The 14,439-nt window shown below is 48.9% G+C and overlaps 1 protein-coding gene across 1 annotated transcript; it reads right to left on the bottom strand.

Annotated features, from left to right (window-relative positions):
* Window positions 1–478: 478 nt before the first annotated feature.
* Window positions 479–13,598, bottom strand: DYNLL2 (dynein light chain LC8-type 2). The gene is made up of 3 exons (XM_033171989.1): window positions 13,496–13,598; window positions 3,831–3,969; window positions 479–790 (listed from the first exon to the last, which is right to left on the bottom strand). The coding sequence occupies exons 2-3, from the start codon at window positions 3,960–3,962 to the stop codon at window positions 653–655; spliced, it is 270 nt and encodes an 89-aa protein (XP_033027880.1). The 5' UTR covers window positions 3,963–3,969; window positions 13,496–13,598; the 3' UTR covers window positions 479–652.
* Window positions 13,599–14,439: the final 841 nt, after the last annotated feature.

The following is a 14,439-nucleotide window of genomic DNA, read 5'->3' as shown; positions in this document are numbered from 1 at the left end:
ACGGTTTTGGATCAAGAAGAAACAAAGAAGACCACCCTTTTTTTTCCTTTTACAGCCGAGGCAACTTAAAAAGGAGAACAATGCACTCTTTGGGGACAGAAAAGCTGGCTGGATTTTTTTTTTAAGAAACAAAACATTTAGTACCTCGTTTCAAGCCAGATTCCGACCCTTAATTGCGTTTTTTTTTTTGGTCTGCTTACAGCCAGCTTCTGAACCTTTCAAAAGGAATTTAAAAACCAAAGGATTTCTTTAATGGAATTTTAGAGATTCTCTTTTTATTTCATTTCTCCTTGCCGCTTAAAAGGCCATTTGTTGAAGCATTTTTATTATTATTATTTTTACAGTTCTCCTAGTGCAAAAGAAAATTTTAAAAAAAAGTGAAATAAAGAGCTGAAACCGAAAACAAAGGAACATGAAAAATATGCTGCTGCCATACTTCTCCCAGGCAACCAAAAAAACAAAACAAAAAAAACGAACAGAATTTTAGGTGGTGTTTTTACTGCAACATATACACATTAAATATAGTTTACAGTCCATGCAGCGGCGCAACCATGGTTGAAGGGTTCCTGGGCCCCTGCCTTCAGTGCACTACAGTCCATGTTCCTCGCCCGCCGTCATCGCCCCCCCCCCTCCACTGCCGTCTGCCTGCCTCCTAGCCCGACTTGAAGAGGAGAATTGCAACCTGGCCCAAATAGAAATAAATGAAATGCTTCGTCTCGTGCGTTACGTAGCTGCCGAAATTCCTGCCCACGATGCAATGCCAAGTGGGGTTGTATTTCTTGTCAAATTCCTGAATGGGGAGGGGGAGAGGGGAGACAGAGAGACAAGGGGGGAGAGAGAAGAGAGAGAGTTACTGAAATGCAACAGCATCAAAAGGAGGCACATCTGTGCCCCAAGGAGATTACAATCTAAACATCTGATACAGGAATCGGAAAGGGTCTTTCTGAGTCCAGAGGCCCTCAGCCAGAGCCTGCCTTGGCCAAGCCCTGGTGCTAGGCCCATCCTCACACACCCCTGGGCAACACCGGCATTGTTTCTTTCAGCTGGGGGGGGGGAGAAGAGAAGATGGTAGTTTCTGCAGTAGGATCAATACAGTTCTGGAGTCCAACCCACCCGGAGACCAGCTTGAGACATAATGATAGCCCTAACAGCTACACTGAAGAGGTGCCTCCCGTAATGTAGTGTTGCACAGAACACGGTTAGGCAACTAATCCCCAAGTGACGCGTGGCTTTGTCAGTCAGTATCTTCTAAAAATATAGCACCAGCCACAGAAGGTCCCAGGTTCAATCCCTGGGTAGGGCTGGGGGAGATTCCCTGTCCAAAACCCTGCTGCCAGTCAGTGTAGACCAGCCTGGGCCGGTTCACTGCCACAGAGCCCCCTCCATGGGCCGGATCGCGGGTGCGCATGAGTGCCCGCACCTGCGATTTCTGGCCTCTGCGCAGACATGGTTTCCAGCGCCACAAAGCAAGTCCCTGTGCCGCACTGGTTTAGCACAGCGAGCGGGGACTCACCGAGCAGGCAGCTCATGGGCTGGTAAAACAACCCCCATGGGCAGCTTGTGTCCCATAGGCCTTAGGTTGCCGACCTCAGGTGTAGACAATGCTGAGTTAGATGGACCAATGGGTCAGTGTAAGGTCGCTTCCAATCAGAGCCGAAAGCCATGGGGGCAGGACCTTGGAAACCAGGGTTCAAATCCCCACTCAGCCACGAAGCTCATTGGGTGACCTTGGGCTGGTCACCGACTCTCAGCCTACCCTGCCTCACAGGGCTGTTGTGGGGATTATATGAGGAAGGTGAAAACCACGTACGCCACCTTGAATTCTTTGGAGAAATAGGTGGGATATAAATGCGATGAACAAAGTCTTTTGGTTATAATGAATTTCATAGAATTGTAGAGTTAGAAGGGACCGCAAGGGTCATCTAGTTCAACCCCCTGCGATGCAGGAATATTGAGTGCAGAGTGTAGCAGTAACTCTTCCAAAAAGCTGATTCCCAAAAACTGGCATTCAGAGGCCTATTTCCTCTGACAGTGGAGAGAGAGAGACTCTGTGTATCAAGGCAGAAACAGTGAAAAGTCTAACAGGCCTCCTAAATACTGTATATTCTGGCATATAAGACTACTTTTTAATCCAGGAAAATCGTCTCAAAAGTCAGGGGTCATCTTATACGCCGGGTGGAGAATCTGCGGTCGAGTATATCTCAAACTCTATATTTTAACTGGAAAAGTTGGGCGTTGTCTTATACGCCCAGTCGTCTTATACGCTGGAAAATACGGTACCCATTTCTAAAGGCAGGTTTTTCCCAGCTCACGGGAGACATTGCAGTGTTGTTTTATCGTTTAACATTTTACTGTATTTTCTTATTTATGGATTTTTGTTTCCATTGGTTTCTGTGTATTTCCGGCTTGGGGGGGGGAATGAACTTACTGGTGTTTTATGTGAATTGCTGACTGATTCTGCATATTAAACCAAATATAGTGGCGCCTTATGAATGTTATTAATACTGTACGCTGAAATAAAAAGGCAGCCTTGACCTTTGCCACACCTTTGCCTGGCTGTTCTGTGACAGGCAGACAGCCAAGCCAGCCACATGAAGTCCATTAGCACATGTACCCAGTCAAGGGCTTTATTTTAAAGAGGCATTGCAAGCTCTTAATCTCAGGGTCATGGGTTTGAGCCCCACATTGGGCAAAAGATTCCTGCACTGCAGGGGGTTGAATCAGATGACGCTCGTGGTCCCTTCAAACTCTACAATTCTATGATTCTAAGATGTTTTGGACATTGTTTCCCAGCAGGAAGGTAGCCAAGAAATAAGGGGGGGCACATTACTGGCTTGTTTCCGTTCTTATTTTTATTATGTATTTTGTGTTTTTTATATTGCAATTTTAAGTTGTGAACCGCCCTGAAATCTACAGGCAAAGGGCAGCATACAAATTTAATTAACTAAGTAATTGTAATAATAAATAATTTGGAAGCAAATAAAAATGGGATTATACAAATCCATCAAGGATAGCAGCCGATAGTCCTGCTTTATCAATTCAATTCCTTCTAAAACACGCAGGGTAAAATTTGGTAACAATATGTTTTATCTTATTCTTACTGGATTGGATTGTTCCTATTAATGTTTGATGTTTTATTATTTTTATATGTTTTGGAATCTGCCCACAGTGGCTGGGGCAACCCAGCCAGATGGGCGGGGTATAAATAAAAAAATAGTATGATTTATTATTACATTGGTACCTCAGTTTAAGAACAACCCTGTTTACGAACTATTCGGTTTACGAACTCCACATGCCTGGTTTGCGAACTTTACCTCAGTCTAAGAACGGAATCTGAACGGTGGAAGGGCACCAGCGGTGGGAGGCCTCATTAGGGAACGTGCGCCTCTGTTTAAGAATGGTTTCGGTTTAAGAACAGACTTCTGGAACGGATTAAGTTCGGAAACAGAGGTACCACTATATTTATTATTTGCCTGCATTTGCATCCTACCTTCACTCCAAAGAGCTCAAGGTGGCAGATGTTTCTCCCCCCTCCTCATTCAATCCCCACAGCAGCCATGTGATGTAGGTTCGGTTGAGAGAGGTGGTAACTGGCCCAGTAAGGTTCAAGACCAAGTGGGGATCCGAACCTACATTGCACTGGTTCAGAACTTGCCAGCTGCCAAGAAAAGGGTTGGCTAAGAAGAACAGGAACGGAGGGCTGGTGACCACATGCCCCAGTCACTTCCTTGGAGCATCTGTCCTGACATGGCAGAATGTGACTGATGAAACCCTGAGCTGACCCAATCAAGGCTCTTTTCCCTCTCTCCCAAGTGCAGGAGCCACAATACCTTTTTGATGTATGCTGCTATGTCCTTTTCTATGTTGTACTTCTCCATGGCCTGAGTGGCGCAATCGACAGCATCCTGCTGCATGTCCTCGGACATGTCCGCATTCTTGATCACTGCCTTTCTGTCAGACATGATGGACCTGCCAGGAGGAAGCCAGAGAGGAAGGTCAAGTCACGCCGCGGGCCACCACGGGTCTGCCACGGCGCCACCCCTCGGAGTGGCGGCTTGCAAGGAGGCAGGGTTGGGTTGAGGGGCAGACTGAAGCTGTGGTGCGTCCACTCCAACGGATGAGCCGCCACTGCTGCTTCTCTACCAGCTTTCAAAACAGGTTCACACATGGGGCTAGTCCACAAGACAAGCACACCCTGCAGTGTAAAAGCACTAGGATGACTTGTTTGCTTGACCAGCAGCCGTTCATTCTGGCGTGCCAGCGACCCTCCCCCCCATCTATTTCAGTCCAACCTGATTGAGAAAAATTGCGAGTTTTTAAGCAAGTGGTCCTCCCTTTGTGACTGGGGAAGGGGGCAGTTTGTTGTGTCGCATTTTGTGCAGGCCTGATCTATCGGCACCAAGCTTCCACGCAAATGCACTCTCAATGCAAGGACTGAACACTGCAAACACACCTCCACACCTCCCACTTCCACTGCCATTGGTAGATGCTAGAGTTCTTGGAGAAATCCTCTATTGTTCACTCTAGTGTGGTGTAGTGGTTAAGAGTGGTTAAGAGCCAGTGTGGTGTAGTGGTTAAGAGTGGTAGACTCGTAATCTGGGGAACCGGGTTCGTGTCTCCGCTCCTCCACATGCAGCTGCTGGGTGACCTTGGGCTAGTCACACTTCTCTGAAGTCTCTCAGCCTCACTCACCTCACAGAGTGTTTGTTGTGGGGGAGGAAGGGAAAGGAAAGCCGCTTTGAGACTCCTTTGGGTAGTGAAAAGCAGGATATCAAATCCAAACTCTTCTTCTTCTTCTTCTATAGCAAGGATAGAGTACCTGGTGCTGCTAAGACTACAATTCCCATCAGCCCCAACCAGCCTGGCCAATTGTAGTCCAGCAATATCTGGAGGGCTGCAGGCACCTTAACTCCTGATCTGATTAAGTCAGGCTGTTTGCTTGCAAAACCGCTATTTCTACCTAGCCAGCAAACCTATAACAATGGAGTCAGACCTGTACCACCTTATGCTGAACCAACATGCTCTGTAATTGCCAGACCAGCAAGATTTCATGCCAAGAGAAAGGGGCCTCAGCTCATTGGCACAGCACCTGCTTTTCATGCAGAAGGTCTCAAGTCCAATCCCTGGCCTCTCCAGGTGGGACTTAGAAAGATTTCCTGCCCCAAACCCTGGAGAGTCGCTGCCAGTCAGTTTAGACCAGTGTTTTTCAACCTTTTTTGGGCAAAGGCACACTTGTTTCATGAAAAAAATCACGAGGCACACCACCATTAGAAAATGTTAAAAATTTTAACTCTGTGCCTATATTGACTATATATAAAGTAATTCTCTTGAATTTTTCAATTTTTCCCACGGCACACCAGGCAACATCTCGCAGCACACTAGTGTGCCGTGGAACAGTGGTTGAAAAACACTGGTTTAGACAACAGTGAACAAGACAGGACCACTGCTATGACTCACTATTAAAAGGGCCTAAGGTGCTTTTGGATAGGGACTCAGAATCGGGCCCAGTGCACCTGGTCAGCAGACGTCGAGTTGTAAAGCTGTTTCAGGTGGCAAGGAAGGGCTAACATGTCTGAAAGCTGCCCAGAGGGGTTGAATAAGCTGTTCCCTTCTATCGGACACTTCCATAGAGCTAGGCCCCAATGGGACTGTACATTTAAAACAGTATCCTACCACCTTAAACAGTCGTGGCTTCTCCCCCCAAGAAATCCCTATTCCCCTCCCAGAGCTAGAATTCCCAGAATCCCTTGGGAAGAATGACTGGGAACTGCAGCTCTGCGAGGGAGACTCTTCGCAGCTTCTGGGACCCTTAACAAAGCAACAGTTCCCAGGATTCTTTGGGGGAAGCTGCAACTGTTTAAAGTGGTGTGATACTGCTTTAAATGTACAGTGCAGACTGGACTTTAGTGCAATCAAGATCTGGCTTTACTGGGTAGGAGGAAAAGGAAAACCAGAAGTCCACTGGCAGCCTCAGATGCAACGGGTCACAAGCCCCTGTTCTGCATCTTCTTTGAACCGGACACCACAGCTGAAATCCTTGACGTTTTAAATGCAGATTTGCACTGCCACACTGGGCCTCTTTTATAAAAATAGGAGGAGTTCCCCAACCTGATGTCCTCTAGATGTCACTGGGACTCCCCAACTCCCACCAGCAAGGATGACAGATAGCCAGGGATGACAGGCAGTATGGTGCAGTGATTAAAGAGTTGGGAGACCATGACGTTCAAATCCTCACCCAGTCAAGGAACTCACTGGGTGACCTTGGGCCAGTCACCTTCTCTCAGCCTAACGTACCTCCAAGGTCTTTGCGAGGATAAAATGGGGAGGAGGAGAACCACATACACCTCCTTGAGGCGGCGAGTTTGGGGAACCTGGTGTAGGATCTAACCTCTGGGGGTGGGACTACCATATGTTGCTAGTTCCCACCCTCCCAGACCGATTCTGGCCATACTGGTTGGGGATAATTGAGAGGGTCTCAGATTCCCCACCCTGGCCTCCCTCAAGCAGGCAGATTCAACCCCTTCCTTACCCACCAGCATACAGTTAAAACTGCATGTGTGAACACCATTTAAAAATCCAGAACATGTGACAACCGGGACAAAAAAATCTCCACTTGGAAGGCTCTTTGACAGAGGAAGAGGGGCCAGCAGGCACCAAAGGTAACAATAGAGATGGCGCCCGTCTGATACACAACAAGATGGAATTCCCAAAGGGTAGCGGACTCCACCCTAAAGGTTTGGTTCCTGCACTGTGCAGAACAGACCTCCTGTTGAAATGGTCTCTGCAAGAGACACTCTCCTGCAGAGCACATTGAGTATACAAGAGGTGAGATAGTTTTTAAGGCATCCTGATCCCAAGGCCTATAGGGCTGGGTTCATAAAAAGCAGTGTTTCCCAAACTTGGTCCTCCAGCTGTTTTTGGACTACAGTTCCCATCATCCCTGACCACTGGCCCTGCTAGCTAGGGATGATGGGAGTTGTAGTCCAACAACAGCTGGAGACCCAAGTTTGGGAAACGCTGATATAGAGCACCTTGAACTCTGCTTGGTACTGTTCTGAAGACAACAGATCAGAACAATGCCATCTCTTCCCTTCATCTCTCTCTCTCTCGCTCTCACTCATATCAACCCCCCCTCCATTACTCCACTATCACTGAGCTATGAGTACATGTAACAAATGAATATACCATTTCCATCTCTTGTGGGCAATGCTAGATTTGTAAGCTCCTCAAGACCACAACTGCCCACCCATGTCATGAGTTAAATCTTGCATTGGCTGCGCACCACCGGTTCTCAGCAGGGAACATGCATGGGCAGACAAAGCAAACAGGATTTAACTTCCTGCTCACCAGCAGATGCCCGGGGAGTTAAATCCCGCTCAGTTCTTCAGGATTCCATGCAAACTTCTTCCCGATTCAAGGAGTTTGCATGGAACCCCCTGCTAAAACGAAGGGTAGGGAACTCTGGTTCTAGCAGCTCCTTGCAAGATGCTTTGAACCCCCAGCTTCAAAGAACCTTGCACCTGATGCCAGGTAATTGGCAGGTTGGCAACTCTACCCGCTTCCCAAACTTGGCCTGCAAGGCTGATCCCAAAAGAATCCGGCCCGGGGAGCCAAAAAGTTCCCCACCCATTGCAGACCAGACCCCACACTGGCACAGCATAAACAGGACCCTTAACCCTCCCCACCCAACATTCAAAAGCTAAAGGTCAGCATTTCCCTGCAAGCCTCTACCAACAGATCCCGAGAGCTGCAGTTCCCAAAGCTTTCAATGCCCACACTAATGCATGCAGCCACCACCCACTGAAATAACTTGGCCATACACAAGCTTGTTCATAAATGGCAGTTTACATAGCCAATCACCCACAGGTCGAGAGAGTCTCTACTCAGCTGCCTTAACCGCAAACAATGCAGAACCACAAAAGGGTTGAGCCACAGATGCGAATGCTGCAAGGAAGAAGTGAGGTTGGTCTCTGTGGGCACATCCACATTACAGGGCTGTGGTTGTGGCTGTTTTTTAAAAGCTGCTCAATCACATCACTCATACCCCTCCCCAACTGACATCTTTTAGGAACATTAGAAACCACCCAACAGTTAATTCATGGTTAATTCCCATGAGAGAGAGCAGAAGCTGTGACAATTAAGCCAGACTTTTTAAACTAAGCTACTAGTCCACATGACTAACATCCTGCCTACCTGCCAATCCACAGCCTGTTAATTTGTGGCACACACCATATGCAAGTTTCAGCAGCCTCTGTGCCTTGGGTCACAGGCAACTAATTCCACTTAGCCATTTTGGCTGGTAGCCATAGATACTGGTAAGTTCTAGCTCTACTATCAGAGGCAAAACACCAGGTGTGAATACCAGGTGTAGGGGGATCCATGGGGGAGGGGGGACCCTGCTTACAGGTTTCCCATGGGCTTCCGATTGGTCACTGCGAGAACAGGACACTGACTAGCAGGGTCTTTCTGCTGCTCTTCAAAAGCAGATTTCTGGAAGAGCTTTCACTCTGGGGGAAGCCCATCGCAATCAGGAGATTCCCCAGCAACCATCGCAGAACAGTTCCTGGGATTCTCTAATCCACAGCCATTTAGCAAGCAAGGAGCGAGCCAGAATTTACATCCGTTTCCCTGCCTGCAGGAGGAGTTAAACTCACTTTGCAAATACCAAACCTTATCCACCCAGAATCTAAGCATTCCCCCAGACCACTGCAGTGTTAAGGAGAAATGCCAGAATGGTTGCAAAGTGGAAGACAGGATGGTGTTAACATGAAGCCCTGAGCCTTCCCAGAACCACAGTTTGCAGGAATCTCTTGAACAGGAGTGAGGATCAGCAGCCTGGAATTTGCCCTGGAACTCTTGATGCTGCCTCTTGCTTGCTTGCATGGATGGAGGACAGGTGTGTGCGCATGTGTAGAAACCAGCCCTGATGTACAAACTACAAAGTCAACATTTATATGCTTGGCCCCACCCACTTTTTCCTCCAGCCCCGCCCACCACTGCCATGTGGCCCCTGGAAGGTACTGCAAAAGGGTGAAAAAGGTTCCCCACCCTTGGCTCTCGAAATAGCGTAACTATCAAATTCAAAGATTTGGGAAGGTGGCTCAGCAGAAGAGCACCCAGAGCTGGGTGCGCACCTGGGCCCAGATTTAATCCACGACATCTCCCATTAGGAGCAGGATCAGTTAGCTGCTGCCAGCCAGAGCAGACAACACTGAGGTCGATGGACGAACCGTCTTAACCTGGTATAAAGCAGCTCCCTGCATTCATAGCAGAGATGTGGCTGGGGTAATCAGTCAGCAAGGAGATACTCAAGAAACGAAGGGTGTGAACAGCAAGCTGATTAACTGACCCCACCCCACCCCACCCCTGCACACACACACACACACACACACACACACACACACACACACAGAGTCCTTCTATGGAAGAGCTACTGAGAAAATCTTCAACTATATAGTCAGAAGCTTATCCAGCTTCTTACATGCTGCACCACCCACTGGCAGCTCAGGGCAAGCAAGCCAGCTTCTTTATAGGCCAGCCACTACTAACTGCGACGTAAAAACATGTGCTTCAGCTTGCTTTCCCCTCCTCCCTCCCCATTCTTTTTCCTCGTGTGTCATGACTTTTCTGTTGTAAGCCTGAGGGCGGGGGCTGTCTTAATACAGATTTCTGCAAGCTGCTCCATAAAGCCTTTTTTTTTTTTTGCATTAAGTGCAGTGTGTAACTGCCACAAATGAACAATTACTAACAAAAAGGAGAGAGAGAGAGAGAGAGAGAGGAAGAGTTGTTTCCGTCTGGAAGCACAGAGACTGCATGCTGAGAGTGATTCCTGTCTCTTGGCAGGACCTCAAAAGGGACTGAAGGAATAGCTTTGTTGCAGCCGTTAAAAGATCGCTATCCAAGAGCGAGGAAGGAACCCGGAACCCGTTACATAATAGCCATGGCCAAGGTTACAATTATCCAAACCTTTCTTTTTTCCCCCCTGCCCCCCCCTTCGAAGCCGACCCTTGTGCATCCCTCTCTGCCTGAAAAACAATAACATTATTGCATTTACCATGAAGGAGCTGCTACATTTACTGGAAGTGTAACAAGAGGAAGACCCCCCACTTTGCACACACAAAAAAAAACCCTTGAAAGGCTATGGGGTTTGCTACAGTCCTAAACCAAGTGCAATTTGTGTTTTACAAGCTGGTCTCGACCGTAATAATAAATAATTATTATTATTACCACTGGCCCTCCAGATGTTGTCGAACTACAACTCCCATCAGCCGCAGCAAGCCTGGCCAATGGGGTGAAGCATGTCGGCAAACATCTGTAGGGCCACAGGTTCCCCCTCGCCTGTCCTAGACAGAAGAGCCAGCCTGTGATTGCTAGCCTGCAAGGCCACTTGCCACCGATGCAACCACGTTCTTCGGCTTCCACTTGCTCCCATTTCACAGGTATAGCTGTTGCTATGCCCTCTCCAGCCTGTAAGAAATTCAAGGCGCCGTCCTCAGGGGAACTCACACTTGCTGCAAAGCCAGGGATGTTGCCAGAACAGGCTGAAGGGCCAAATCGTCCCGCCAGCCAGACGTGTCCTGGGGTCACCCTTCTTCCAGCAGCGTATTAGTTCCACTTGAACTCAGCACCAAGCTTATCAGTACCCGTCTCGGCTAAGACGAACTTAAAAAACAACAACACAAAACCAGGGAAGGTATTTACGTAGTTCCTTCTAATAGGGTAAGCAGGTCTCTCCATAAAATATGTATAGCATGAATATGGGGGGCGCGGGGGGGGGGCCTTGCATGCAGGCCCCTTGCAACAGCACTGGGGGGGGGGAAGGGTGTTGGCTCAGTGGTTAGAGCTCCTGCTGTGCATGCAGAAGGCCCCATGTTCAATGCTAAGGTAGAGCTGGGAGAGACACCTGCCAGTCAGTGCAGGCAGCAGTGAGCTAGACCAGGCACCCCCAAACTCGGCCCTCCAGATGTTTTGGGACTACGATTCCCATCATCCCTGACCACTGATCCTGTTGGATAGGGTTTGATGGGAGTTGTAGTCCCAAAAACAGATGGGAGGGCAGAGTTTGGGGATGCCTGAGCTAGACAGACCGACTCAGGACGAAGGGAGTCCCTGTGCACCATCCTCCCCTCTGCCCTTATTATGGTCATCACTTCTAGAACAGTGAGGACAATTCAATAATTTGTGTGGCATGCAGTTGAGTGGGCTGGGAGGGGGAGAGAAGGGGCCCTGGGATTCATTCAAAAGCCCTATCATAAAAGGAAGCCGTCTTCTCCTTGGCCGGGACCACCCTGCAATGACAGGGAAACTTTGGAGGAGAATGCAACGGGGTGGGCAGGATGGGCGTAGCCGGGGGAGGCAGCTGCCAGCCCCAGATCAAGTAAAACAATCGAAATACTTAACTGACAAATCGCGTTAGTTCTGCCTGCCCCCCCCCAACGTCCTGTCCGCCCCCAAACAAAAATCCTAGCTATGCCCATAGTGGGCAGGCACATTATCCCAGGGCGCGTCCCCCAGAATCCTTACAATATACACCATCCTCATGTCTCAGAGATGGGAGTTTTGCTCCGATCCCCCAACAGCCAAGTCACAAGGAGGACAGTTGTTGGAGGACCACAAGCCTGGATTGCAGGAGGGATGCAGCTCAAAAATTAGTCCCAGGTTTGATCCCCAGCATCTCTGGGTAGGACCGGGAAAGGATCTCTGCCTGGATCCCTAGAGATCCACTGCCAGGCAGCGTCAACGATGCTGGACCAATGTCCTGACTCATGTTCACGCATGCATGGGGGGGGGGAGGGGAGGTGTGTGTGCAGTTATCACCTGCCCAGCCAAACACAAATGCCATAAAAGGCTTGTTTACAACATCAGCCATTTAAACCCCAGCCCCTTTTACTCTTGCAGGGATAGTGCCAGTCTGAGCAGCCTGGCGGGGTTGGCGGGAGGGTGAAAGGGAGAAGGAAGCAAGAGAGCCATGGGTGCCACTCCGAGGTCCTTGGCAGAAAAAAGTGGGCTGTAAAAAAACGCAATAGTAAATAAAACTGCCACTTGGGAGGCGGAGATTCTCTTTCCTCCCGGAGAGCATGCTTCCTTCCTATGAGGCTGCTGCAATGGGGAGTTTCCCTTTAATACAGCCTCTCTCTCTTTTTTGGGGGGGGGGGGAGAGAAGCAAGGAGAGGATGGCTTGTAGAGTAAGCCCCAGAGGCCACACCACACATACAATCCTCCTTGGATCCTGCCCAAGTTCAGCTCCACCTGCAGGTTCCAAAGGTGGCAACAGCCTCCCCAGCTAGAAAAAGGCCTTGGCAATGGTTTTTTTTTTTTTCTTTTCTTAAAGCCTTCCAAGTCCCTACTCTAGAAGGATCCATGCTCAATCCCATGATCTCGGTTTCCTCCATCCCTGTCCAGGGACGTCACTGGACCTCGAAGCCAAGGGCAGCACCAGCAGAATCCCATTGGCTCTACTGCAACCCTCCTAGGAAGAGCGAAGGCAGCTTTTTAAGTTTGTTGCATCCTTGCTACTGAGTAAGGCAACCATCACGGGACCTGAACCTGTCCTTTGCAAGAGGGGTTTCCCTCCTCTCCCTTAATGGGGAGAGCTAAACAAGCCTTATTCCAGCTCCTATGTCACAAAGGGGCTTCCTAGCAAGGCTTTAGGAATCTTACTTTTTTTTACCAGCGCTCCAAAAAGTCTCCATTCTGATTTCAGGCTTGACCTTGGTTTTTTTTTGGGTGGGGGGGCAATAGTAAAAATATTTAATTTATCCGATTTTTAAAATCAATATATTGGGGGTGGGGAGAGAAAGACCTAGCTGCTTGGTTCCAGAATGAAATGATAAAATACCAGCTGCATCCCCATAAACACTCACACAAATACTGCAGAGGTGAGCAAGAAAGCCAAGTGGATGGACAGAGTTTGCACACACACTATATATATATATATATATATATATATATATATATATATATATATAGAGGGTGTAGCTCAGAGTTAGCAGAAAGAGGTGGATCCACAGAAACCTCGTCTGCCAAGTTTGGCACAAAGGAAGGTAGATTGCACACTCACTACCCAGCTTTTTGGGGAGGGTGGATTGGGGGGGGGGAAGCAGCCTGGGTTGCAATCCTCTGCACGCTTACCTATGAATAATTGTTTTTTTTGTTTTTTTTGTTTTTTTTAAAGTCCCACTGGGGCTTCTTCCCGAACTCAAGGGGGTTTACTTCCGAGTAGGCATGCATGAGATTGCACTAGGCGCAGGAGCCTAAGGGGCGTGGACTAAAACAGGAGAAAAAAATGAAAAATAAGAAGGGAGGAAGGAGGGGCGGCCAAAACCAAGCATCCCCATCACTTCTAATGGCCAGAACCCCTCGCTGCTCGCACAACTATTTGAGTGCCCCCCAATCAACCCCTCCGCCCCCAAACTCGCCCCATCCGGATGCAATTCTGCAATGGAATAAAAGCAAATAAAACGAAAGAGTAAGTCACCCGTTTGCAACCGCTTACCTTCACAGTGTTAGGCAAAGCCTCCAATTATTTATATATATATATGTATATATATATATTTTAAAATAATAATTAGGGGCGCGCTCTTCCCCCTACGGCACGTCGAAAGGCAACGTTGCAAAGGCGCCTACAGCCCCCCAACGCCCGGGCTCCTCTGCGCGTTCCTGCCCCGTTTGCAAAAAAAAAAAAGAAAAAGGGGGAAAAGCACCAGCGAAGCGTCCGATGCTGCTGTCGGCGAAGGTGGTTGGAGCGTCGCTCGCTTACTCAGCGCAGCAGCAGCGCCGGCGCCCTCCGCTCTCTTCCCCCCGCGAGCCTCCTCTGGCTGCCTGCCCTGGCCCCCCCTGGGCTGAAATAGGCGCCCCTCCCCTTGCAGTAGCTCAGCCACGCTGCGCCTCCATTGGCTGCCGCAGAGCCTCGGCCCACAGCGACGTAGCGTTCTCCTCTCGCTGTTCTCTGTCTACATCTTATTTCATCCCATAATGCCACGAGGAAATTGCAGAACCAATTTTTTTATTTTTTATTTGGTGGGGTGGGGGGTGGGTGGGTGGAGAGAGACTAGGGGTGGGGCTGGAGTGGAGTGGAGTTTCTCGCTTTTTGTTTGTTTGTGATTAAAACAGAGCGTCAATAAATGAGCCAATGAAGAAGCGGGCATTGATATTTGTTTCCTGCTCAGGATCTGTGTCTTTTCTCTCTGCTTCTGCTCTGCCTCTCTCTCTCTCTCTCTCTCTGTTTCCTGGCAGGGAGCTCCTTGGAACAGCTGCATCACCAGGCAGAACTGCAACAGGTGCAGCTTTATACCAGCATCACTAGGCGGGTGTGTGTGTGTTTGAAGCTGCACCTGTTGCATGGCTGCCTTTCAAAGCAGCCCTGGAATGAGGAAATGCAGATGGTGGGGGGAGAGATATAATTTGCCTGTAGGTAGCAGCCAAATCAGGTCCTGAAGC

The sequence above is a fragment of the Lacerta agilis genome, chromosome 15, assembly GCF_009819535.1.
Source record: "Lacerta agilis isolate rLacAgi1 chromosome 15, rLacAgi1.pri, whole genome shotgun sequence".
Taxonomy (NCBI): domain Eukaryota; kingdom Metazoa; phylum Chordata; class Lepidosauria; order Squamata; family Lacertidae; genus Lacerta; species Lacerta agilis.
Note: the sequence above shows the minus strand (reverse complement) of the source record. Positions and strands in the feature narration are given on the sequence as shown.